Source organism: Danio aesculapii, chromosome 3 (genome assembly GCF_903798145.1).
Source record: "Danio aesculapii chromosome 3, fDanAes4.1, whole genome shotgun sequence".
Taxonomy (NCBI): domain Eukaryota; kingdom Metazoa; phylum Chordata; class Actinopteri; order Cypriniformes; family Danionidae; genus Danio; species Danio aesculapii.
In genome coordinates, this window is record NC_079437.1 from 24450619 (window position 1) to 24478043 (window position 27425).

Sequence of the window (27425 nt, forward strand, 5' to 3'; positions counted from 1 at the left end):
ATCTCAAACAACATTGTCAAAAATAACAAAAATCAAGAGAAACAAAAATATATACATTTTTATTAAAATGTTTGTTTGTAATTTTTTTTGCAATAGTTCACATGAATTTAAATGTTTTACCTTTTCATTTCTAAAGATGTTCTGTGACAAAAATATTATTTTAATAAATATATGTGTTTAATAAATCTGTTTTGTTTAAATGCACCAATATATATTACACATATTCACTGAGAAATGGATAAAAAATAATTATTTTCAAAATGGGGTGTATTCATTTATGCTGAGCATTACAACTATAAATAAATATATTACAACTATAAATAAAACAGGTTTAAACAAAACCTTGCACAACTCCAAATGAAACAAATATGAAGCATCCCATGCTGAGCAAGTCCACGAATGAAGAAAGGGCAATTTATCTTTTTTTTCTTTTTGCCATCATCACACATGAATGTTTTTTAAATTTATGTACGTGAGGTTACCATAGAAATGTAAGTTGTTTGCCCTTTATTGGTGTTGCTCTTAAAGTTTATCCATAGCGCGGCACGTGCCCATTGGTCGAAACGTCTTTTTATTGTAAATTGTGTTCTTATTCATTTTGCTGTAAAAAAAGGGAATTGTAATTGTATTTTTAATAGGAAACATTTCTATTGATCGTTATCATTTTTTAAACTGTAAAATATTATAAAAGGGAGACGCAAAGACATATTTTTGGTCAAAGAGCCACATGTGGCTTGGGAGCCACACGGCGACCCGTGTTCGAGTCCTGGCTTGAAGTCCTATGCCGACCCTTTCCCTTTCTCTGCTCCCAATGCTTTCCTGTCTGTTCTCCTCTATCTTATCCCAATAAAAAAGTGAAAAACCCTTAAAAAAATAATGATAATAATAATAAAAAAAAAAGAAATATGCCTCAAAATTAAATCAAGTTACACCAGTGATTTATTTTTGGAGTGGATGAAACAGCTGATATTTTTCATTGTAAATATAGCCTCTTTAGAGCCAGAGCTGTATGGTATAACTAATGGATATGGGATTTTCAGCCATGGAAATCTGTTCTATGATCTCCACAGATAGAGCTGTCGACTCCAGAAGAGGTGACCTAAATCCTCAAAGCCTGAAGGATGCTGGGAGCTTTACTGATGGGCTACATTGATCAAGAGATTGAAAGAAATCGTACACCACTGTTTCAAGAAAAAAAAAACTCAGATTACTTGAAAGAACATCTTAATTACTTTTTTTAAACCCTAAAATTGTAAAGTTTGCAGTTATTACACACCCTCATGCCATTCTTGATTTTCTTTCTATTGTTGGACAAAACAAAACACCGGTTTAAGCTTTATGAATGTGTTTGTCTGTGATGTTTCCTACCACTGCAGTGTTTGAATCTCATTTGTAGTTGTGTGAAGATGACTCATGGCTAGGTATGACATCCAAAAAGCCTAAAGTAGTTTTTATTTTTATGTTTTTATTGTAATTTTACTTAACATATCAGGAATTTTGTTGGGTTTTTTGTTTATTTATTATTTATTTTTAAATATGTATATATACACTTTGTATTAATTTAATTTGTAGTTATTTAATAAAGTGAATTAAACTAAATAAAAAATATTTCTTTGGATATAAAGCGTGCATTTTTATAGATTTTTTAAAAATAAACATTTTATTTTAGTTAACAGTTATTTTATTTCAAGCAACAAGATTGCGTTTATCACTATTATTAGTAGTATGTTAGTTAATTATACCAACTACTTATGTTTTGTTTTGTTTTGTAAAACAAATAAAATTAAATAAAATAATAAATAAAATAATTGAACAATTCCAAAATATACAGCTTTGTTGATCCTTAAAAGAATGAAAAGCAGAAAGAAAAGACATATTTTATCTTGGTTTGAAAATAATGCCAGGATTATACATGTATATATGAATATTTTAAATAACAGCAGAATAGTCTGCTTGATTAAACAAAATAAATAAATAAAACTTATGATTTTTTTTTTTTTTATCAATAAGCCCTCTTTTACGTAATGTCAAAAACAGAAAAAATGTCTCAGTGCTGACTCACACAGAAAAACGGCTGAAATAAAACCACACGAGGCGCCTAAATGACACAGTCTGACACTCTTAAGCTCAGACAGGAAAGAACTGCAGCACTGAAAGCCAAATCGCTAATACTCGAACAACTGGACAGATGACCATGTGCTGCCAAATGAAATCTGCTTCCAAGCCGCCAGCTTCTAAATTCTAAACATTACCGTCTCAGGTTTAAATTTCAACCCTTTATTAAATGTGCTGCCATCATATGTAAAGGAAATCAATGTGTGACCTTGGGTGTACATAAGAAAACCTTTAAAAGCAGAGACTTACAGGTCATAGTGTTGGTTCCATTTGGGATCCAGAGTATTTCTCACTGTGTCTGTTGAATGGCACTGCCCTGAACCATCCACGACCACCTTAGCGAAAGGGTCTGGTAGCCCTAAAAAAAAAACAAACATACACATACCATCTATTGGTATCTAGTTTAAAACTATCTGTAAAGCATGTAAATGTGGCATCAGAATAAAGTAATACTAGAAATGGTGGCTATCAAGAAATACATCATGTGAAAATAATGATTATCATGCATTTTCACCAGGAAAATTTAGATCAAGAATCATTTGATGACAATACAAGACTCTAAGTAGCTTACTGCATTATACTTAGTACAGGCCAGGCTGTACGTTATTCTCTATGTTATAATGTATTGTAAATAAATATATATTTTAAGCAGAATATTTCACCCATTCCAAGATTTTATTTTCACAAAAACTTATCCGAAACATTAAAGTAAGGACATTACTTGCATTTGATTTGCCTTCTATGTTTATAAAATCAATCAATGCACCATATAACAAATTATTTAGTAACAAATTATCTAACAACAATGTCACATTTTATGGTTTTTAATAAGAATAGTTTTTAATTAATTCGATAAGAGACAGCAATTAAATAAAATTAAGACAAAATTAATTACTTTTACCAACTTATTACTAGTTAACAAATGCAATTACTACATGTAATTATTTTGGTTATTACTAATTAAATAGTGGTTTCTGCGCATTATTCAGTATTAGCATTGATAGCAAGAATAACTGGATTAGTTTATTACAGATGAACTAGGCATGGGCTGGTGTAAGATTGTGACGGGATGATAACCTTGGATAAAAATATTACGGTTTCACGGTATTGTAATTACTGCTCTAAAATATATTCTTTTTAAATGTCAGGGTAAAAAGCTTTTTTCTACTTTGAACACAATTACTTTATTTTGAAAAACATTTTGGAAAATATTTTGGAATAGTAAACATCCCAGCAGGCACAGGACATCAGATTGACCTTGTACCTGAAGGTCGTGGGGATGTTGCATTTTGTTTGGAATTGAAAATTGTGTTGACATCAGAACCCAACGTCAGGTCGACGTCAATGTCCAACGTTCAACCTAAAATCAACCAAACATCAACATCCAATGATGTTAAAGCTTGACGTTGTGTGGACGTTACCAATATGGCATCTATCAGACATTGGATTTTGGTTGCCATACCTGCCGAATAAACATCAGTATTTGACGTCAGTTTTACGTTGGATTAAGATATTGGATCCGTGTTGGGTTTTGGTCACTTTCCAACACAACCTAAACATTAATCAAATAGTCTGCGAAAAATAGCCTTGTGATTAGTGCATCGACACATAGCAACGAGGTGTTCATGGCGATCCGAGTTTGATTCCTGGCTCGAGGTCCTCTGCCAACCCTTCCCCTATCTCTGCTCCCCGTACCTTCTTATCTCTAAATCTCCACTGTAAAATAAAGGTGAAAACCCCTAAAAAAATAAAAACAAAATCAATGAATCAAATATCAACTTTATTTGATGTCGTTATTGGACATCAAAATAACATTGTCCTTAGATGCTGGCTAAACATTGAATTTTGGTCACTTTAAGGTCACTTTTATTTAGGTAATTTTAAGTTACTTTTACTAACTATTAAAATAAAAACTATTTTAATATTGGCCAATTTTCGGCAATCAGCCACAGAATTATAATTCAAGTATAGCCTTACCATAACATTTACTTTTCCCTCAATACTCGATATACGTTGTTAATTTGTCTACATCTGTACAAATAGAAATCTGAATTGATGAATTCTTAAAAGTAGAGGAAGATATGCATGAAGGTTTACAAAGAGAGAAGGCTGATTAGAGTCTTAATTTAACTACATGTCTGCCAAACCTCATCCGTCAGCCAACATCACATTTCTGTTACTATTCTTTTTCAGTGTTTGCTATCAGATCAGCGTTTCACACGTGGGCTTGGTTGTTTGTGTTTGTTGGGGTAGAGAGAGAGAGAAAGAGAGAGAGATAGAGAGAGAGAAAAAGAGAGAGAGACAACACTATGGCGAATATACACGTCAACCAGCGGTTTTGCTTTTGTCTCCCCGAACTGACCCACATTTCTGGTGTCTCGCGGGGGAAGAGCACTTATCTCTCTCCGCACACTTTTAACAGATGAGCTTCTGCTAAAACACTGCTCTGAGATAGCACGACAGGAATAGAGCGCAGTTCACTCACTTTCAGGATTTATGAAGCTCTGATACTTACGGAAGAAGTCTTTCTTCACCAGGTTCTTAGCGCATAGAACTGCGGAGACAAAAGAGAAGGAAAAAACATCATCATTGGGGTGTTTTGAATGAAAACATCAATCACAGTAGAAAAAAAACCTGTTATTTGTGTTTTGAAATACAGCTTCGAGTCAGAATCAGCCTTATACTGTTCTTCAGCAAAAATGTGGGCGTCCTCAAAACAAGATTTTATTGCAAGATACAGTTTCTTTAATTTATATCTATATTATTAATTTATTCCTTCATTTTTCTTCGGCTTAGTCCCTGATTATCAGAGGTTGCCACAGCACAACGAACCACCAAGTATTCCAGCATATGTTTTACACAGCTGCAACCCAGCACTGGGAAGCACCCATACATTCTTATATTCACACACTAGGGCCAATTTTGTTTACCCAATTCACCTATAGCGCATGTCTTTGGACTTTGGGGGAAACCGGAGCACCCAGAGGAAACCCATGCGGACACGGGGAGAGCATGCAAACGCCACACAGAAATGCCAACTGACCCAGCCGGGACTCAAACCAGTGACCTTTTTGCTATGAGTTGACAGTACTAACCACTGAGCCACCATGTCACCCTTATCTGTATTGTGTATATTTTCCATAGTTTTAGCTACACATGTACCAGTAGAAATCAGATCAGTGTCATTGCACCAATTTTACAGCAGGCTGAGCTGGAAATAAGCATAATCAGGAGAAAATAAATCAACATTCTATTTATATTTAACATTAACTAATACACAACTAACATTAACCAGCCATCAGCGAAGTACTTGTTAGAGTGTGTTCATGTCTGTTAAGATTAGCAGCATAGTCAGCGCCAGTGGTGTAGTGGTTAGTGCGTCGACACATGCACTCCGGTGCTTACGGTGACCCGAGTTCGATTCCGCCTTGTGGTCCTATGCTGATCCTTCCCCTCTCTCTGCTCCCCATGCTTTCCTGTCAATACTCTCTACTGTCCTACACAATAATGGTAAAAAAACCCCGAAAAAATTATAAAAGAATAAAAATTTAAATTAAATTAGCAGCATTTTGGCCTATATATCTGCTCGACCATACACCCCATTTTCATTTTATTTTATTTTTTGCTGCTGGTACTATACTTCAATCCCATGTTTATTTCTAAAGGAGAGGGGACCAATGAAATTGTAAGCCCTATAAATAATGTAACTGTATAACTATCATAAACCAACATAATTGTAAACATAACGTTTACATAATGATGTAAACGTTATATGTGACATCTCCGATGACCTGTTCTTGTTTTGTTCTTTTTTTATTTTAATAAATTTAATTTGACTTGTGTATTTTTTGTGTTTTTTTATTTTTTATGCATGTTAAAATTGTTCAAAAAAGTTAAATATGCATTTTCTGAAAAATAAAAATATAAACGCAATACCTCATGCAGTTTTGATAAGCAAATAAAATTAACGAAAGAAAATGCCAAGCAAACAATTTTCTGCTGTGTTTTCTCAAAAGGAATTTAGCTTTTGTAATGCTGAACGGTCAGATGACATTTTTAATTTTAGTTCTGTATTTTTAGGATCTTGCATATTCTAACCGCAGAGAAAATGTTTAAATCCAAAGCGAGGCTCTTAGGGCGCTCAGCACTCCCAGATCAAGCCCACAATGTATTAGAGATGCAAAGCAAAAAAAGCCCTCTGATCCACATCCCACCGCTGGCCTACATTCAGCTTAATAACTCAGAGTTAAAAAAAACAAGTTCCTCTGACTTCAAACTGGCCCGAGCTGTCAGATAACACAAGAAAATTCAGTTTAAAGCTTCCCACATGATACCACACGCACAAATCCAAAGACATCTTTATTCTTCCTTTGACTACTGTGAGAATGTCAAGAGGTCAAGGAACACTTATGAATAAAGAGCCAACTCTTGAGGTTCATAACCTGAGCTAACAGTGAGAAATGCGTTTGAAACCAGTCAAAATATGTATTACTGGTAGGGATGCAAGGATTATAGATTTTGGTTGTATGATTATAGTCTAGAATAATCACAGTTTTACAGTTATCACAATTCTTTTCCATTCATTCATTTCAAAACACTACTAGTTTAGAAAATCTTTAAAGTGACATTTTTTTAAAAGTGTTATTATTGATGCTCAGAAGCCAATTAATACAGCACAGAATAATAATAAAACAATAGTCCATTTCTCTTAGAACTTCAAAATAAGTGAAAACAAGTTTATGGCATTTAAACATAAGTAATAATTCCTTCATTCATTTTCAGCTTAGTCCCTTTATTAATCTGGGGTCGCCACAGCGGAATGAACCTCCCAACTTATCCAGCATATGTTTTACGCAGCGTATGCCTTTCCAGCTGCAACCCTCTGGGAAACATCCATACACACTCATTGACACTCATACACTACGAACAATTTAGCCTACCCAATTCACCTGTACCACATGTCTTTGTACTGTGGGGGAAACATGCAAACGGGGAGAACATGCAAACTCCACACAGAAACGCCAACTGACCCAGCTGTGAGGCGACAGGACTACCTGCTGCGCCACTGCATTGCCATAAGTAATAATTTTACACTGAAAATAAACTACAGAACAGTGAATAAATTAGAATAAATTAAAACAATCGTGTAATGTAAATCTAAGCTACATATTAGCTAAGATTTCCCTTTTAAAGGGTACACGTCGCTCCCAATATGCGCACGTAAGCCATACACCTCCTTTGGAAATAAACTTCCGCAAGCTAAAGACGCAATATGTGAACGACCCTTAGTTAATAGCCTCAGCCATAGTTAATCCAGTGTGGAATTGTGTGGTATTGTGAGCATTTTCATGCATAGCAATCTATACAGTATGTGTGTTTTATCGTTCACCAAGTCCTGATGATTCAAGTACAGTAACTGAATGATAAAAATAAAAAATAATTCAATAAAATGAATCATAGTTAAGGTCACAAATGCTGTAATTTCTTATACCTGAATGCTTTTAAAATCATTATACAATCACAGTCATCAAAAACACATGAAAATCATGAATTAGAATAGAACTCAACGTTGCATATATCCTTTGATGTGACTAATGCGAATGATCTGATCACATTGCAATATCAATGCTGAAACAATTTATTGTGCAGCTCTAGATACATACAAACAGCATGACACATCCACAACCCAGAGTGTTTGAAAACAGTATTCTGTCACTTAGCCTTTTCAAACTTTCTTTTCACCTCAAATGAACTAAAAACATCTTTATTTGAAGTATAACATCTTGGAGGGGAAAAACAAGGCTGTCTAAATATAAATGCAGGCATCACAACATTACAATGTATAGTATAAAATATATTCAAATTAGCTGTTATATTAAGGGATTTAAAATTTTATTTGAGTGAGAGTTCTAGTGAAAATCCTCTAAATATGAAATGAGGAAAAAAGATAAACAACTGAATATCCAACATAAACCAATAATATAGAACTGATAAAGGGTAAAATCCTCTAAAAATACCAGGTGTAGTAGAAACTACAAAAGAGACAGAGAGAGATAAAGTGTGTGTTATTCAGGAAAGAAAAAAGTGAGCGAGGCTAGACAGATATTTGTGGGAGAGCCGAAAAGCTAAAAAGGGAGGACAGACTGCAAGAGAAAACGTGACGACAGGAATGAAGGGCGACTGGAGAGCAGGAGGTCTGTCCACATTTGAGGTATTCAAACAAAAACTGAAGCAGTTCGCCTCGCCAGATGTAAGAAAGCTGAGACGGTAAGAATAACTGGAATGTGTGGAGGAGGTTAAAGGGCCGAGAAAGTGCTCGTGTGCAGGTGAGTCGCAGACTTTACTTTGCAAATCCAAACAGACTAGGAAACACCCATACTGAGACCACTATTGATTTTGTCTGCCTGCAGCACCATCATGGCTATTCCTCGACTTAAAGATGCATAGTGAAAGGAATAAAAACTAAATTAAAATCACGATTTATAGAAGACCAAGGCAATTAAACCCAATTAAATGCCTTGGTTTTATAACAAAATGTCTTTTCAGTCATATTGCAAACATTAATCAGGAAATACTAAGACTAATCATTTAAAATCTTTTTTTGTACTTTCCAACTATCCTTCAAATCCCTTTAGTTGTCAAAAGATGGCATTAATAGTTTTAAATATAATATTAAAAGTCAGCTATCTCAGAGAGAAAAAAAATGTCAGAGTATGACAGCTTATTCTTTATTTATTTGATTAAATATAGGTCAGAAAGAGTGAGTTATTTGAACCAAAATAATTTGAAGTAAACACTTTAATTACAGGCAATATACACTCACCAGCCACTTTATTAGGTACATCTGTCCAACTGATTGTTAATGCAAATTTCTAATCAGCCAATCACATGGCAGCAACTCAATGCATTTAGGCATGTAGACATGGTCAAGATGATCTGCTGCAGTTCAAACAGAGCATCAGAATGAAGAAGAAAGGTGATTTAAATAACTTTGAACGTGGCACGATTGTTGGTGCCAGACGGGCTGGTCTGAGTATTTCAGAAACTGCTGATCTTCTGAGATTTTCATGCACAACTATCTCAGTATGAACAGGAAACTGAGGCTACAATTAGCAGTGGCTCACCAAAATTGGACAATAGAAGATTGGAAAAACATTGCCTGGTTTAGCGAGTCTCGATTTCTGCTGCAACATTCAGATGGTAGGGTCAGAATTTGGCAACAACAACATGAAACCATGGATCCATCCTGCCTTGTATCAACGGTTCAGGCTGGTGGTGGTGGTGTAATGGTGTGGGGGGTATTTTCTTGGCACACTCTGGGTCCATTAGTACCAATTGAGCATTGTGTCAACGCCACAGCCTCCCTGAGTATTGTTGCTGACCGTGTCCATCCATTTACAACCACAGTGAACCCATTTTCTGATGGCTACTTCCAGCAGGATAAAGCGCCATGTCATAAAGCGCGAATCATTTCAGACTGGTTTCTTGATAATGACAATGACTTCACTGTATTCAAATGGCCTCCACAGTCATCAGATGCCAATCCAACAGAGCACCTTTGGGATATGGTGTAATGAGAGATTGGCATCATGGATGTGCAGCCGACAAATCTGCAGCAACTGCGTGACGCTATCATGTCATTATGGACCAAACTCTCTGAGGAATATTTCCAGCACCTTGTTGAATCTATGTCAAGAAGGATTAAGGCAGTTCTGAAGGCAAAATGTACAAGTAAGGTGTACCTAATAAATTGGCCAGTATAATACACACACCAAAACGGAACAACTTCTCTTCTCACACACATTAATATTTCCTACATAATCCGACATAGACATTAACACATTTATATCTACAGCTATCTATATGTATATATGTGTGTATATATATAATGATTCATCAAGCTGATGTGTAATGAAGAGAAGAGGCTCAAGTGAAGGGTTGGAAGTGTTGCAGAAAATGATAAAAGCGATGATCTGAAACCAGGAGAAGGAAGAGAGATGGTGAGAGAAAGAGGAGAGGCAGAGATTGGATAAAAAGGAAACATGCTTGCTTTGCAGTCCAGGAAGAATTTCTCTCTACAAACATCCCTGGGAATGTTTAACGTTCCAGTGAAACCCACCTCATCATTCCACCATCTGGAATGTCTCTCTCTCTCACACACACACACATACATACACACACACACACACACACACACACACACACACACACACACACACGCGCACACACACGCGCAAGCGCACACGCACATGCACACACACACCTCGGCTTCTCTCAACTCAATTATTGACATGAAGCAACAGTGTCAGTATTAGAGACGAATTAGAAGAACCAGTGACACAGTGTTTATGAATACAACCAATAAAAAAAGAGGTAAAAGTAAATGTATTAAGAGCAAACGTTTGTAGCAACTGCAACATTCTTAATTTGACAAAAACTAGATCGTGAGGAAGGAAGTAGTGCGCAGACTGAGCATGCTATCTTGTCCTATCTTAATTTACATGCTGCACATTTTCTAAAAGTTTTTGGTCCACTTGAAACTCAAAGTCTTGTGACTTATGTAACGTTCAACGCTCACGAACACAGACCAATTATATCTTTTAATCACATTTTTATTTGCATCAATCTAAAGTCAACAAGCAGTGATTTTACCTTGGCATCTGATGCATTTCGGAAGGAAACAGGATATTCAATGAGTATAAAACTCCTTGATTGGATCATGAAAAGTGGATGTTACATAAAAGAATGGCGCCGGTTTGTTAGAGAGGAAAAGCTATAAAAGAAAACTATTAAGAGATTGTGACATCAACTGAACAAGATGGTTGTTTACAAGTCGAATCATGTAACAATAAATGAATTAAAGATATAACATTTCTTTGGCATAAGCTGGATCAAAGTTTACAATAAAGTCAGGGTTGTCTATTTATGCAAATGTGACTTTCTTTTATTTAATTTTGACTTTAACACTGGATCTTCTGTGACAAAAGCGGTCACATGTTGTGGGATGTCACAAAAATATTAAGTAATTGTGAGGATTATGTAGTTACATTTACAACACAAACACTTGAAATGTACCAGGACTGCACAATATATCGTTTCAGCATCAATGTTGCAATGTGCGAGTTTGCAATAGTCAGATAGCAGAATCTGCAATGCCAAGTTGTGAATAAAATTAATAATTTCGAATAATCATTTCAAATTTTACCCTTAGAGTAAAAGTTAATTATTAGCATTTGTTTTTAAGGCCGGTCACTAAGCATTTCAAGCTAATTCAATGCATTTGGGAACAATAAATTGAACGTTTGTACTAGGGATGTCCAGATCCAATCGCATGATCAGAAATCAGATCAGATCACGTGATTGGAAACCGGACCCAATCATGCAGTTTCAGATATATATATATATATATATATATATATATATATATATATATATATATATATATATATATATATATATATATATATATATATATATATATATATATATATATATATATATATATATACATATACATATATATATACACATATATATGAGGTCTAACTCTGTGCCACCGCATAACTATAGATGTGTTAAAAAAATAACCTGTGTGTGTGTGTGTGTGTATATATATATATATATATATATATATATATATATATATATATATATATATATATATATATGTATATGTATGTATGTATGTATGTATGTATGTATGTATGTATGTATGTATGTATGTATATATATATATATATATATATATATATATATATATATATATATATATATATATATGTATGTATATATATATATATATATATATATATATATATATATATATATATATATATATACATATACATATATACACACACACACACACACACACACACACACACACACACGTTATTTTTTTAACACATCTATAGTTATGCGGTGGCACAGAGTTAGACCTCTTTCTTGACTTCACACAGAAACACCAAACGCGTGCGGCATGGTAAAGTAGAACACGAAAGCAGCTTAAAGCGGAATGCGCGAGCATGTCTGCGATCTGCAGGTATTATAAAGTTGATGACAACAACCTTTCCATAGCAAACTGTGAGATACGTAAACTTGGGATAGCAAGGGGTGGAAAGAAAAATGCTACTTTTAACACAACAAACAAAAAGAGTTGTTGAATGTTAAAATAAGGCGAATTAAATAAAAAATAAGGAACATCCTGGATCTGTTTCTTCGCTCTTCTTTATTCTTTTTTTATGTATTATAGAAGTATCGGATTAGGTTTCGGAAGCGACAGATACCCAAAATCGAGGGCATAAAAAACCTGATCGGGACATCCCTAGTTTACCTTAAAGATTAATTGTACATTTATATAATTATTTACTCAATGAAAACGATAGTGTTATTATTACGTTATACAGTGATCATTTCATTTCTGTTGCTGAATACTGTTTGACTCCCCAGAAAGTCATAAGTCATCATTTCTTTAATTTGTATACTTGCTTTGTTATATTTGACTTTACTTGTCCTTTTTAGTTGTATTTTATGCACATACGCTCCCCTATGAAATCATCCCAATCAATCTAAAATTAGGCATTCTTTACAAAGAGATATTTAATTTATCTGTTAAAATTGTATTCATATTGTAATATACAGTGCTCGGCATAATTGAGTACACCCCATTTTGAAAATTTATATTTTTATTTCTCAGTGAATATAGACAAAACAGATTTATTAAACGGATATATTTATTAAAATAATATTTGTCACCAAACATATTTAGAAATTGAAAGATAATACTTTTAAATTCAAGCAAAATATGCAAAAAAAATTACAACCTACGAAATTTCAACTCAAATTTTTCAATTTTTTTGCTTCTCTTGATTTTTCTTCTTTTTTTTTAATTTGTATTTAATATTTTTCAATAACATATAAATTTGGGTGTACTAGTTTTTGGACTGTTATCATAAGTTATTTTGTTAGATAAGCTCCAGATTTGGCTTCAGTACTGACTAATCTAATGTATATGCACACACAAAATATTGCATAGCTTCCTATAAAAAATATGAATTTAAAAGAGAGATTTGTCAGCGGTGTACTAGGGCTGGGCAATTTGGCCTAAAATCTAAATCTTGATTAATTGAACATTTTAACTCGATTACGATTAATAACCGATTATTTTATTTATTTCATTTTTTTCCCCTCATAGTTTACTGACAGGTTTAGTACAGTAAACAAGCTCACATATTACAGGTGAGAGACTTTTAAATGAAGAGTGCATTACTTGACCTGAAGGAAACACACTAACTACTAACTATGATTATTTATGGAAAATCAACATTGAACAAATGAAATTAAAACGCCTACTGTCTAAAAGGACACAATGTCTCTTTTTTTCTTATAAAAACGTGAAATTTAATAACTCAATAATAACTCAATGTTTTTCATATTAAAAGTAGAAGGTATAGGCTACCTATAGTATAGTAGAGTATGCAACAGTGCGAAGGCTCACATGCTCGACGCAGAAGTATGAACCAGAGCGGGGTGACATGACTCCACACATGGTAGGGAAAGTAATCAAAAAAAAAATTGACCAGGAAAAATTTGATTGATTATAAGTTCTGGATATTGATTTTGATTACTTTGCGATTAATTTCCCAGCCCTAGGGTGTACCCATATATGCTGAGCACTGTATATTGCAATAAATAAAATATTGCCAGTTGTCAGTTTTTTCTAATTGCATGCAGCCCTTAACTTGTACATATCTAGAATACTTAGATTTCTTTTTTTTCAGTAACACTTGGTATTTTTAATGAGTAATACCGAACAATAGTATTTTTTAACACCAGTTAATTCATTATTAACCTGAGTTTCTTTTGAAAAAGTTGGATCAAAGACTGCAGTTGATAAAGATTGTGCATGTAATTAAAATGTCAATAATAATTAAATTCTGCCTTTAAACGTGACGTCCCTCTGACTGAACTCATTCATTTATTCAAGAGGTTTTTAGATCAGGAACGGTGCCAAATTGCCTGAGGGAAATGCACTCAAGCATTTAACAAAACACACCATCAATCTCTCAGCTGAGAAATTCACAGCTCTAGTTAATAAAGTGCCATTCCTCGTGCTCTGCAGTGACAGATCAATATTTCTGAGAGATGTATATAGTGAACGGGCAGAGTGTAATGCAGCCAATCCTCATTCCTGCGTATGAGTTTCATCAGCCTGGCTGTAAATCAGTCGCAAAGTGAAATTTCAATGCATCGGCCCCAACACAGATGTTCATTTATGAATGGAGTGATTCACGACCACTAACGCACACTTATCAATTCATCAGATGCGAAACATCAATGCGTGAACTCGTATAAATAGATACGACGCCGCTGTACGGCAGCGAACCACAGATAAAAGCTTGGCTTAGATTCTGTCAATGTTTATCTCCTTCCTGTCTCGAGGTAAACTAAAAAAAAGGTTCGACTGGTTTCTGTAACACTCTTGAAATTTGCATCAGTAGTTTAGTACGTCAGATAACATCAGCTACTCGAAACCAAGAACACCGATCATTTGACAGAAATGCTTTACCTGCTGAGAGTAAAGAAAAAGACGAGAAGACCTAAACACTGCAAAAACAAATGGTATAAATGCTTAAATAATATCTTATTATTATACTATTGTGATAATGCACTTTGATAAATTAAATGGGATTTATAAGCTCTCTCAATCTAAACACTATTTTGATTCATGTCTAGCAGATTTGATTTATTTTGTTTAAAAAAAAACAAAAATTAAACTTTTTAAACCTTTAAATGTTGTTAAACTTTTTAATAAAACTGAGAACCATGTATTTTTACTAGTATTGTTACTGAATACTAAATGCTAAATACAGTGAACACCAGTGTTACCATAATAGTGTTTCGTATTTGTGTATATTTATGTATGACACCGACTATTGTCTACAGCTTACTCATCACATAGTTTTTCCTTTTCCACCTCTACTTTTAAGGTGTTTGTTTGCAGAGTCTTCAGATACAAAACAGACTTAAATACGTTGCTATATTAACATTAAACATTCGTTATAGTTAATGAAACATTTGTTTCATTATTTTTAACCGTGATGGGAATAACGGTGCTATAAATAAACAGCGTTATTAACGGCAACACTATTCAGTAACGAGTAATCAAATGAGTTACGGTTTCTTCCGTTAAAATGCCGTTGCCGTTACTGACAATAAAATGCACATTACTCTAATTTGAGAACACTGAAGCCGTTTACATGTGAGCAGTGTGTCTCTCAGCCATAGGACTTCTTTTTCTCTGGGGTGTGTGTGTTTAGTGCTTGGGTGGGACACATAACCAACCAGAGATGATGATTGGTGTGTCGGTGCAGGTGGCGTAACTGAGAATGTGATGATTGAAAAGTAACAGATTAAAAATGACTGACTACTACTGGCAAATTGTAATCTGATTACACTTCTAATTACTTAACATAAAAAGTAATCAGACTACTAATTACTTTATTTTGAAGTTACTTTTAAAACATAAAAATTACAAAATTATATTAAATAATTTAATATTCACTGAAAAACATTACAAAGGGTTTAACACAGCAGCTTGACATATCCAAAATACTTAAAGAGTCTTTGCCCAAAACTTCGCCCAATAAATTTACTTTATTTTGTTCCAAACCGTCCTATTTTTTAACACACTATTTTTCGCTCCCAATATGTGCGCACAAGCTGTGCGCCTCCATTGGAGATAATGAACTTGCGCATACCAAAGACGCGATATTTGAACGGCCCCATAAGCAGCTTTGCTTCTCTTCACGTTCAGAAGATACTTACATCCCAGATCCTGCACAAAAATCCAATTTCTTCTATTTAGGATGAGTTGGGCTGCCATATTTTTGGGCACACGTGTCCTTCTAGGTGACAAATATTGTTGTAGAATGCTTTCTATTCAAGTGCTTGAACTAGTTGCTGGTCGAGTTAAAAGCTGTAGAAAGTGCTTCAGAGACATAGACTGTATTTCAAAAGCAATATTTTTTGGTTTTTACGCTCAATGAAATCAAAGTAATGTTTGTATTTCCACTTAAAGCAACCACTCTGGTCAGCAGCCATTTCAGCTCACGTTCTCCAGCAATTTACAAGGGAATGCTCCTTAACTGATGTTGCAGCGGAAAATGTGATTTAACAGAAGCATTTTTTCTTCTAAAAACTTTTTTTGTAACGCAAGTAACGCAATTACATTGACTTTAGTAACTGTAATCAAATTACACAAATTTTAAAATGTAATTCGTTACACTACTGCATTCCCCCAAAATGCAGTTGCACAAACCAACGACAAGGAGTCAGAACGATGGCAAATCCAAAGTGCAAAGGTAGCGTTTGCAAACCGGAAATACAGTTAAAGTCAGAATTATTAGCCCCCCTGAATTATTAGCCGCTCTGTTTATTTTTCCCCCCAATTTCTGTTTAACACATTTTTAAACATAATCGTTTTAATAACTCATTTCTAATAACTGATTTATTTTATCTTTGTCATGATGACAGTAAATAATATTTGACTAGATATTTTTCAAGACACTTCTATACAGTTTAGTGACATTTAAAGGCTTTACTACGTAAATTAGGTTAACTAGGCAGGTTATTGTAATTAGGCAAGTTATTGTATAATGATGGTTTTTCTGTAGACTATCGAAAAAATATATAGCTTAAAGGGGCTAATAATTTTGAAAAAATTAAAAACTGCTTTTATTCTAGTTGAAATAAAACAAATAAGAAAGAAGAAGAAGTTATAAACTATCTATTGTGTTTTATTGTGCAACTATTTTAATGATAATATTTATAATGATATGTTGAATTTGACTGTTGTCTCTCATGTTGTCCCACAACAACATTAAACTAGTGTAGATTAATGTACAGTGTTTTATATTTATTTTATAGTCATATGACAAATTATATTTTTTAAAGTAATGCAATAGTTACTTTCCCTGGTTATTAGTTACTTTAATAATTATGTAACTCAGTTACTATTTTTGAGAAGAAACTAGTAACTATAACTAACTACTCTTTAAAAGGAACGTGCCCAAGATTGCTTTTTAATGTTTATCACTTTCAATTTGATTTCACTTTGCCAAAAAACAACTAATCAAACAACTAATAAAATTAATAGAAATGTACCAAAATACAGAGTGAAAGTACTGTTATACAGTGATAACAATAAAAGTTTCAGTCCTTGGTTTCCCACAGTTCTTAGATAGATGATTAGGGTACTCGATGTAACTGACTCACTGAATGAAACAAAAAAAAGCTCTTTTTCAGATGCATTTTCAACTTGACAGGAGTCAGACAGCTCTGTTTGTTCTCCTCGATCCAACTGTGTGTGGCTTTGTGTGTGTGGCTCCAAAGGGCAAGATAGTAGCTAATTTAGGCCGAAGAAGCAAAGAGCAATGGTCTGAGGGTGACAGAAAGCAGTCTGATAGCGGGAAAGGGAGGTGACATGGTTAGTACCAGCAGCCGCTGCTCTGCCCTTATCAAGGCGCCTGGAAGAGCCGGACAAAGCGGCTTCAACAGGCATCTGTGCCACAAACACCTTCGCATCAAGAATGGCTGGAGGATAAAGACAGCACTGAGAAGTGATCCGTAGAGCTCAATGGAGACACAGAGCTGAAAAGCATTGATAAAATGATGGCAAAAAAACAAGTGAATATGAATCAACAGAGAGAAGCAGTGTTAAAATAGCTTCTCTTCCACCAACTCTCAAAGGACTTCTGGAAAAGTAACGACTTTCTAAAGGGCTTGGTTCCCACAGAAGACGAGCTTCCAGCTTTACAGGATGCATACATTATCATTCCCATGACACGTGGCCCTTTTCTTCCATTCTGCTTTTCTTTTTCTGTGTCACGTTTGTGCATTCTTGTTCTCTGAATCACATGCGGACTCTGTACGTGGTGAAAGAACTGCCTGTTTTTTTGATGTTTTATCATCTTTCAAGCGGCCTTTAAATGAGACAAAAGTAAACGTGAAAAGGAATACCAATTTTACAAAGCCCAAACGTGACAGAGAAATCAAAATGTTAGCTTGGATGCGTCTAGACATTAAACATCACGCTATGAAAACTAATCCACCATCCAGACGTGACCATGTCCAAGAAGAGCCTCCCCACCTAAACCATTTAAACAACTGAAAAACAGGACATACTCAACCCATTCGACTTTAACCCAGATAGCAAGTCGTCGGCTCTCTCTCTGGCAGAACAAGAGCTCAAAATAGCAGTTAAGTTTAGATGTTATCGCTCTTCGTGTCTGGTGCTGCGGACGCCTCTTGAATGACTAGACAATTTTCTGAGAAGCGGATCGTGACTTTCTTTGGAGGACGACAATATAGTTGGTCAGACGTAGGGGGTGGCACATCAATATTTAATTGGACATGCTGAGAGTTCTGTGTCATGCTTTCCGTGAACACTCATACAAAAACAAGAAAGAAAGCAAAGCTGAGAGGTGAAGTGGATATGATTGGATCCGTCGGTTGAGCAAAAAGACAAATATTAGCTGTCAAAAACACTTTTGTACACTGTCAAAACACAGCAATCACGCCAACTATGGCACAATAGTCATTGTTCTCAGCTAATCCCAATTCTCTTCACGAATGTCTGGGAATTCAGCATACTACAATCCGTCAAATCCTATCTTTCCTTTGAGAAGGGTTCCTCATGGCTTTGACTACTAACAAGCTCAACTGGTTTAGTGCGATGCATGTCCTTATTGTCTGATGAAAACTACACAACCATGTCCCTATTATCCATTTTCAATCACTCTCCTGATTTCTTTAAGAGGAGTGTCTAAATGAGGGTGTATGCATGCTCTTTCAAGCTAATATTGTGAAATAACCTTCTGCAATTTAAGTAAGGACATGAAAGGAGACAATATGGAGTGCAGTTTTGCCTTCTGAGCTATAAAACTGAATCAGGACTGATTAAAGAGAAAAAAAAGTTTGTTTTGCTCCAATATACTTTTTCAAATATATTCTAATGTAATTTATATTCATATATGATTCAACAACGATCTCAAACACTTCACGTTTCATTAAAGAATCTCTTAAACAACTTATTCAGTGACAAATATGCGACAATTTAACTCAAACATTATTATTATTGTCAGTTATTATTACTGTTGTCCTTTCTTTAATTTTACTGTCATTATTACATTACTATCATTGTTGTCACTCCTTATCACTGATTGATTTTTTCCCTCTATCTATTTTATTTATATCTATATCATTTAATGACTGCTATACATGTTGTTTATGTATAAATATATATATATATATATTTTTTTTTTTTCCTTATGTATGCACTCTGACTGTCAACCTAGTTACCTTTGCATGCACGTGCACACACACACACACACACACACACACACACACACACACACACACACACACACACACACACACACACACACACACACACACACACACAGAGTTCTTTCATGTTTTTGTTATTGTTTTGTTTTCTTTGTACGTGATCCCACTTTATGCTCCCATATTTTAAAAAATGTAGAATATAGTATGTGTATAGTAATCAGGCCAAGATATAAGGAAATAGATGAAAAGCCAAATAAGGTCACTGAGTGTTGCTCATAGTCTGAGTTGAACATAAATAGAATAATTATTTTCAATTTATTGAGTGATTTGTAATTTATTGCCATACTTTAAACTGTTTTGCGTTTCATACACTCAAAAAAAAATAACTCATTGGATGAACTCAATTTAATTGAGGGCAGAATCTACACACAACAAATTTGTTTAGCATCAAAACAAAAACTATTTACACATTTAAATGAATTGAGTTGGTCCAACATGATTTTATCAAATAAAAGTTTAAATAAAAAAAAAAAAAAAAAAAAAAAACAGGTGACAATTTTAAGTAGTCACTCGATCACCACCTATTGGCATAACAATGTAATCGCTACAACCTCCATTTGACAAATCAAGGTACTCTTATGCTGTGTTCACACCAGATGCAGACCATGCAAATAAATTGCGCTTTTCGCACATAAAACTTTATTCGCATGTCAAATTCGTTTAATTAGCGAGTCAAATTCATTTCACAATAGACGCAGATTCATGTCATGGGCAGGGTTTCTGTCTGACCATTGACTCTAGCTTCGTTGCTAAATGGCTAAAATGGATTTTATTGATAGAATAACTGTGCTTTATGTGCTTTAGAAAGGCTGAAAAACAGCGTATATCCGTTTGGCACAGAGTTCACTAGATCCTTTCAGAGGTGCACCCAGCTCTGTGAATTTATCAACTCCTCCAGAAACTATACCAGGATGATGGAGGCTTTCAGCGGTGCTTCAGACTGAGCTGAGTCCAGTTTCATAAACTGTTGTCCGGTGTCGGCAAGAGGATTTCTCCTCAGGACACCAACAACAGGCAGCATGTCATAATCACTCCCCTACAAGACCAAGCTCATGATTGGTAACGCGGTGCGAATGTCCACTGAAGTTCAGATTTACCAACTTGAGTGATTCGCGCAAAAAGTGAATGTGAAAAGACGCGATGTGAACGGCCCCAAAAATTACCTAAAATTACCCAACTCCACACCTCATCCAAACAATAATTAAAACACTGATGGCGACAATTACAAAGTTGTCAACCACATGGACTCAAAATGAGTCTCTCCCAAAGATGACTGATGCATGAGAAAGGGCACAAGAAATTGTGGAAAGATTGAGAAAAAAAGTGAGTTAGTGGTAAAATAATTTGAATGCTGCATAATAGCAACACTGGAGAGGAAGTGGGGGTGTGAGAGAAAAGGCCCACTAAAACCCAGTGTTGTTTGTATAATTAATACTCTGTGACACAATTAGAGTCTGATATGGAACAAAAATCCATCAGACCGAAAGCTTGCAAGGTCTGCCCATGAGTTCATCTGCGACTTTCTGAATATATAATCCAGTCACTCCAAACAGGCTGAGGCATCTCACTGGAATGCAGGCCTCCTTCCTCCCTGTCTCTCCCTCTGTTACCCTGCTTCCCCTCACACTATCTGCGGACCAGCCCAGCCTTGCCCAGTCCGTCTGCAGCCATGTTTTGTCTCCAGCTATAGGGCCGCATGCTCTTGTTCGCAGCATTGTTCGTCAGTAAACAAAAGGCTTCCTTTCTCTCTGCCACTCCTTCCTACTTTGCTTCTTAAAACAGTACGGGAAAGACGGCGGAGGAAAGGAGAGAAGGGTGGAGAGGTCGATTCGTTGTTAGTGGAGAGCTAGGTGTAATCTCGAATTCGCTTCCTGCTACCACACTCTCCAGTTTCCCCCCTTTCGTGATTTTCGTGAGTAAGGAAGGATTTAGTTTTACTTTCTCACTCACAGGATTGGTATCTCATTCATTAGGTCGAATCTTGGCATCCTGTTTGGCTAGGCTCGCATCTGAGTCAAAATGTGGGCTTATCAACGGAGAACCAAATGACCAGTCAAGATACCGCTGCCATTAGTGCTTCAGGACATTATCCGATGGGATCAAAGTTCTGGATTTTATTTTCCACCCCCTCTTCTACAAAGTCAATGGTCACTTTCTTAGTCACAGGTCTGAGAGACCACTTAGTCACAAATTGTAGACCACATAAAACTACAAGCAAGCACAAGAGACTTAAGGACCATCAGTGGCTACGCTGGAATTCCCTTGTGGTCACCATCTTAGACCGTGAATCATTTCTTTATGGTTGAATATCAAAGGGATTAGCCTATGCTGGAAAGGAAAGCTTGCATGAAGTAGAGATGAACTAATCTTTATTTTTCACAGTCATTTTGAGAGCAGATTCTGTTGATCTAATTAAAAATCTCTGGAAAGTCCTTTTCAATAGTGTTATGACTACAAAACCCACTACAGACATTGAATGGTGGAAGAGACTGGGGAAGAGATCCTCAAGACCACAGTAGAGTAGTATGGGCACAGTTCATGCATTCAAAGCAAGGGGCTGACAATATATATGCATTTTTGATGCTGTAAAAGTCAGAAATTTCAGTTGTTAGTTGTACTATTAGGCCCGTATGCTTTTATGGCTGTTTCCACTGTCAAAAGGAAGCAAAAAGTGAACTATACCATACCACTTTTTGGGTACCCTTTTGAAAGGGTACCAAGCACGACAAAAGGGTACCAAAAGCAGAGCTAGACACACAGCTGAACACTATTGGTTTACAGAGAAACATCACCAGTGCATCCACAAGCAAGAGAACGAAAACTAAGGCAGTGCCATTTTTAAATACAGAGACATTGCACCAAAATAATATATACATATAATAACAAGCCATGGTCAACCTCAGCTTAAACAAACTTTGTCGTCGTCTTAATGAATAGCCCCAAAGCCAAGAAGAAGAGCAGAATCTACCCTGTACACCACAGTTGTTTACAAGGCCGTCTAATGCGGGAGCAGTTTCGCTTTCTCGCGTGAGCTCGCCACACGTCTATATTTGAAATAACAAACTTCTTGAGCTGATAATAATAACAACATGCGCGTGATTATTAAAGTGCTTCTGACATCCGATCCTTTTAGAAATGGACAAACGAGAGACTGATGCACGGAAAAACAAAGGAGAAGCTACTTAAAATGACTTTAACAGAGGTTACATGTGCGAGTGAAGATTAAAGATACAGATGTTTGCACTGACTGCATGTTATATGTTGCGTGTTGTTTTTAAAACCAAATAAGGACTAAATGTATGCTGTGTGTGGTTTTTCTGTAATTGGCAACATATCGGAGACTGTAAGGGTCTGTATGTGTTCATACATGTTGCATTAATTAATTAATTAATTAATTAATGTATTTATTTAACATAATTGCAGATATTAGAGTAGGCTATTTTGATATACAGACTTTTATTTGGAACAAACCAGAACTGCAAGTTATCATTACTGAAATGAAGCAGTTCTGAAGAATGGAAAAATGCTCTGTAACAGGGCCATGTCAAATTATTAGATTAGATCGACAATTTCAAAAGCATAAACTATTTGCATGATCTATAAGACAAGAAGGTCAGCATTCCTCTTCCATGAGAAAATCATAATTGGCTGTTTTAAATTAAAAAAACACCACACAAATTGTTCAGAAGAGCTTTGTTGTTGGTAATTTGTCCTTTATCTGAAGTAAAACCTCAAGATTTCATTCAAGCCAGTCATTTTGGAAGAAGTACACAAAGACCAATATTTGCCTGATTGTTCACACTCCGTTTGAATGAAAGTATAGTTACCTTATGATGACCTAAATTAACAAAGGTATGTGTGATGCTTCTTCTAATCACACAAGGAAGGATTTTGACAAATAGAACCCAACCTACAGCAATCCCATTCAACGACGGCTGCTCTGGTATTCATAAACTGGATAATTCTCTTAAGTGCAAAAGGTTACACACTTCAGCTATCTCCATGTTCAGAACCATGCACCAGAAATGAGACAATATTAACTCCAACGATGAGAAGGCATCTCTCTCAGGAGATACACGAAACTCTGAAACGTGGCAGGGAAACCCAAAGATTCGGACCATATAACCCAGACCTTTAGCACTTCAACAAAAAGGAAAAACCACTAGGAGCAGACGTCGTGCACCGATGGAGGAAGGTCTGGGGTAGTGGGCTCAGACTAAACAACACAGACCTCAGGAAGCCTGGACGAATGCCTAGGTGCACTTGGAGCTGCTACAGGTAAACATTACGATCTGTTCCCAAACGAGACCACCGCTGTGTGTGGCTCCGCAAACGGACCCTGAATTTACAGAGGAGCGTAAAGTTCACGTCTAATCTGTTCATGCACCGCTGAGGTTTAAGAGGTCTAAAAGAGCAGAAAAATGCCATCCATCACTTTTAGGGAATCTATGTGATTAATTATGAATATGCAACTCATTTAAAGAGGTAGTTCAGCCAAAGTGAAAATTCTGTCATTGTTTACTCACCCATCACTTGTTTGACTTTCTCTTATCTGTTGAACACAAAAGATGCTTTGAAGAGAGCTGAAACACTTTAACTATTGACTTGAATAGTAGGACAAACAAATAGTATGGAAGTCAATTGTTACAGATTTCCAACTTTCTTCAAAATATCTTTTTAAGAGAAACTCATGAAGATCAAAAAGTGAGTAAATTCAAATTTTTTTGCCGAACTTGATTTTCCAGAAGAGAATGGATAATTAAACAGTGTCAGAAAATATGACACATACTTTCATCTATTACCATTTATCAATTGAATTCCCAGTAGAGACAAAGCCTGGCATGCTTTTTCAACTGTAAACCATTAACTGCCTCTATCTGATCAACAAAGCAGTACTTTCCCATCTGAATCCCCCATAAACAGCATGAAGTTTAACGGAGTTAATTTTCCTAACAATCCATCAGTGTCGTCTATTATAAACAGCACTGCTCTTAAAGATCCACTGAACAGTCAAAGAGCAGTAGAGGAGTACAAAAGGCCAATAAGGGTTGCACAAGATGGCTGACTACAACAGAGAGAAAAAACTAATTATTTAATCATTTCTATGATGTCTTCAGATAAACCGATTTGAAAAACTGTAAATATAAAACTAAGGTTTTCGTAGATTTATTTAAAGTCCTTAGATTTTTTGGTTCACTTTTCAAGCATACATTTTAGTGCTTAAAATAATCTTGCAACATTTGCATTTGTGTGGCTAGTTATTTAGTTGATGACATAAGTGAAACTCACAAAACCTGTCTGATTATGTCTATACGTCATCTCGAAATTAACCGAAATGGGATTATGCTATATTTAAAGGAAAAAAAATCAGACTAATTGCTTACAAAACAAAAAGATTTACTAAAACTATATTTGAAAAAACCTATTTCATTTGTATTTGAAAATCCTAATGGCTGCGATAGCAAATAAGGCCAATACGATTGAACAAATCGCTAATGTGATCTCCAACACAGCTGTAGGTCTAAATACCGGATTAGAAACAGACATTAAGTTGAGGTGAGCAGCATGTTAGGAGATCAGGCAGAGGTCAGAAGTCTGCTGTCAAACACAGACAATTAGATTAAGTGTGCTTATGCTAGTTGGCATGACATTTCGTGACGTCATGGTTTAAAGCACAGGTGTTAAAACAAGGGCCATTTGGGCTAAATGCCACTTTAAAAAAATGTGTTAAACCTGAGCGTATTCATGACACCTGCTCCTCTGGACCTGCTGAAGTCTAGAATAACATTCGGACTGCTTTAATGAGGAATACTGAGGTAAAATTAAGCAAATAAAACATGTATAGAAATGTATACAAAAAGAGATAAAAATTAAAAAAAATAAAATTAAAAGATTTAATAAGGTACGAAACTAAAATTCACATTTAAATATAAATGATTATAAATTAAATATTGATTACAGTTAAAAAGTGTAAATAATTAACAAATAAAAGCGTCATATTAAAACAGCATCAATTAAACTCCAGAGTAACGCATGTAATCCTATGTAGACAAGTTATTGACAAAGTGACTGACTGTTTTCTTCAGAATTTGAAGTGGTCTCAATATTGACAAACAACCATGGAATTTTCTCCTGACAATTTAGCAGTTATATCTCACAACTCTGAGGACTTCTCACAATTGTGAAACAAACTAGTTTCCTAAGCTTATAACTTGCAATTACGATATTCTATAACTCAATAATTCTAACTTAAAGAAATTCTATTTCTTTTAATTTGCATTTTCTCTATATTTCAATTGCAAGGTTAAGTAAAAACACTGTGCAAACAAAAGTCTACGAAATGAGCGACAAAAAAAAAAGCCTCTAAATTATTTTTTTCTCCAAATTGCAAATTCATTTCCCACAATTGGATGTTCATAGACTAGAAATCCCTGCTTTATTTCTCCAAATTCAAAGGATATATCTTTTTTTTCCCCAGAACTGTGAGACAAAGCTAGATTTGATTGTTTTTCACTCAAAAACAGTGCGAAAAATGGTCAGAATTGAAATAAAAAATAAAGCAATATTGGAAGAGAAAGCAAAAAGAAACTGAAGCCTCTCGCTTGTAACAAAAAACAACCCATAATTTTTTTTTCCTGATGCACAGATGTTTACATTATACGCATCCAAATATTTACCATAAAAAATATCCCACCTGTCCACAAAACCGTGAGAAATGTCTTAAAAGCTGTTCTTGATCTACAGAAAGTTAAAAAGTTAAGTTAAAAACACTTAAAAAGTGCTAATGAGGAATGTCTGGCCAAATGTTTTCATTTTCAGCCAGACATGCGATGGAAGTCATATGCAGACTTGTCTCAGCTGGCATCGGACCACAAGCCAGTTCCTGATCCTGGATCGCATTTCCCTGAGTCCAATCTGGTCAATCAAGGTCTTTTTTTGTTTAAAAGAAAACCAGGCAGCATTATTGCTCTGAGACAAAAAAAAAAACAACCCTAAATGCTTCACACATCTTTACACCTGGTCTGAACTATTGCATAGCGCAGTCGGATTTGTATTTAAACAGCCTGCGTCTGCGTTTCTGTCGCAGCTGTCCTGCTTATCTGGCCTTTGCAGTTCAGATGCAGTGGCTTGTAAGCACAACCAACTCAGCCTCTGCCTTCCAGCAGAGCAGCTGAACCAACAGGAAATCCAGTCTCAGTCTATTAATTGGTGGAACAATTTCAATCATTCGAGGGCTCTCAGTCGGAGAAGAAAAACGTTTACAAATGGTGTGCAATTATTGCACTTTCTTTTCGGCTGCTTTTGATTTGTTGTTTTTTCCCCCATCCTGCCCTTTAAACTCTTCGCTAGAATGCAATTCGGAAATTTGGCAGCCAAGTCGACAGCCATATGCAGCTAAACATGCTGTTTTTACCAGCCGCTCCGTCTGGAGACCCACATGGCTGAAATGACTTCCACTGCATTTCATTAACTGTTACATCACAATTAGACAAGGACGACTGTCTGTGTCTGACACTGACAAATGAACACTTCACTCTTCATGGTTCACAAAAACAGTTAATGTCTGAATAAATGAGTATTTTCATGTTGGACCCTTTTCACAAGTTTTTCAGTAGTGGAAGTCATCATAGTTGGGTAAACTCAGGGTGCTTTCACACTTAGACTTTTGTTTCGAAACCTGGCACGTTTCACCAGTAAGCAAGATTCGTTTGGCATATGAGAATCCAGCAATCGCGGTTGGATCTGTGCTAAAACAATCGGTCCGAGATTGCCTGAATGAGGTGGTCTCGGCTCGATTGAATCAAACTCTGGGGTGGATCAATTGTAATGAGAAAGCAATACGATCCAACGAACCAGACTATATCACAGTGTATTATGGATATGCAATAGCCATCTATGTG

At 35.4% G+C, this 27425-nt stretch overlaps 1 protein-coding gene across 2 annotated transcripts in view; it reads right to left on the bottom strand.

Annotated features, from left to right (window-relative positions):
* The window catches only part of smurf2 (SMAD specific E3 ubiquitin protein ligase 2), an 83414-nt gene that overhangs the window by 47624 nt on the left and 8365 nt on the right, over window positions 1–27425 (bottom strand). For both annotated transcript variants that reach the window (XM_056453464.1, XM_056453463.1), the window contains exons 2-3: window positions 4631–4669; window positions 2365–2473 (exon numbers count right to left, since the gene is read on the bottom strand). In XM_056453464.1, coding sequence (XP_056309439.1) covers window positions 2365–2473; window positions 4631–4669 — 148 coding nt within the window. The remainder of the gene's footprint in view (window positions 1–2364; window positions 2474–4630; window positions 4670–27425) is intronic.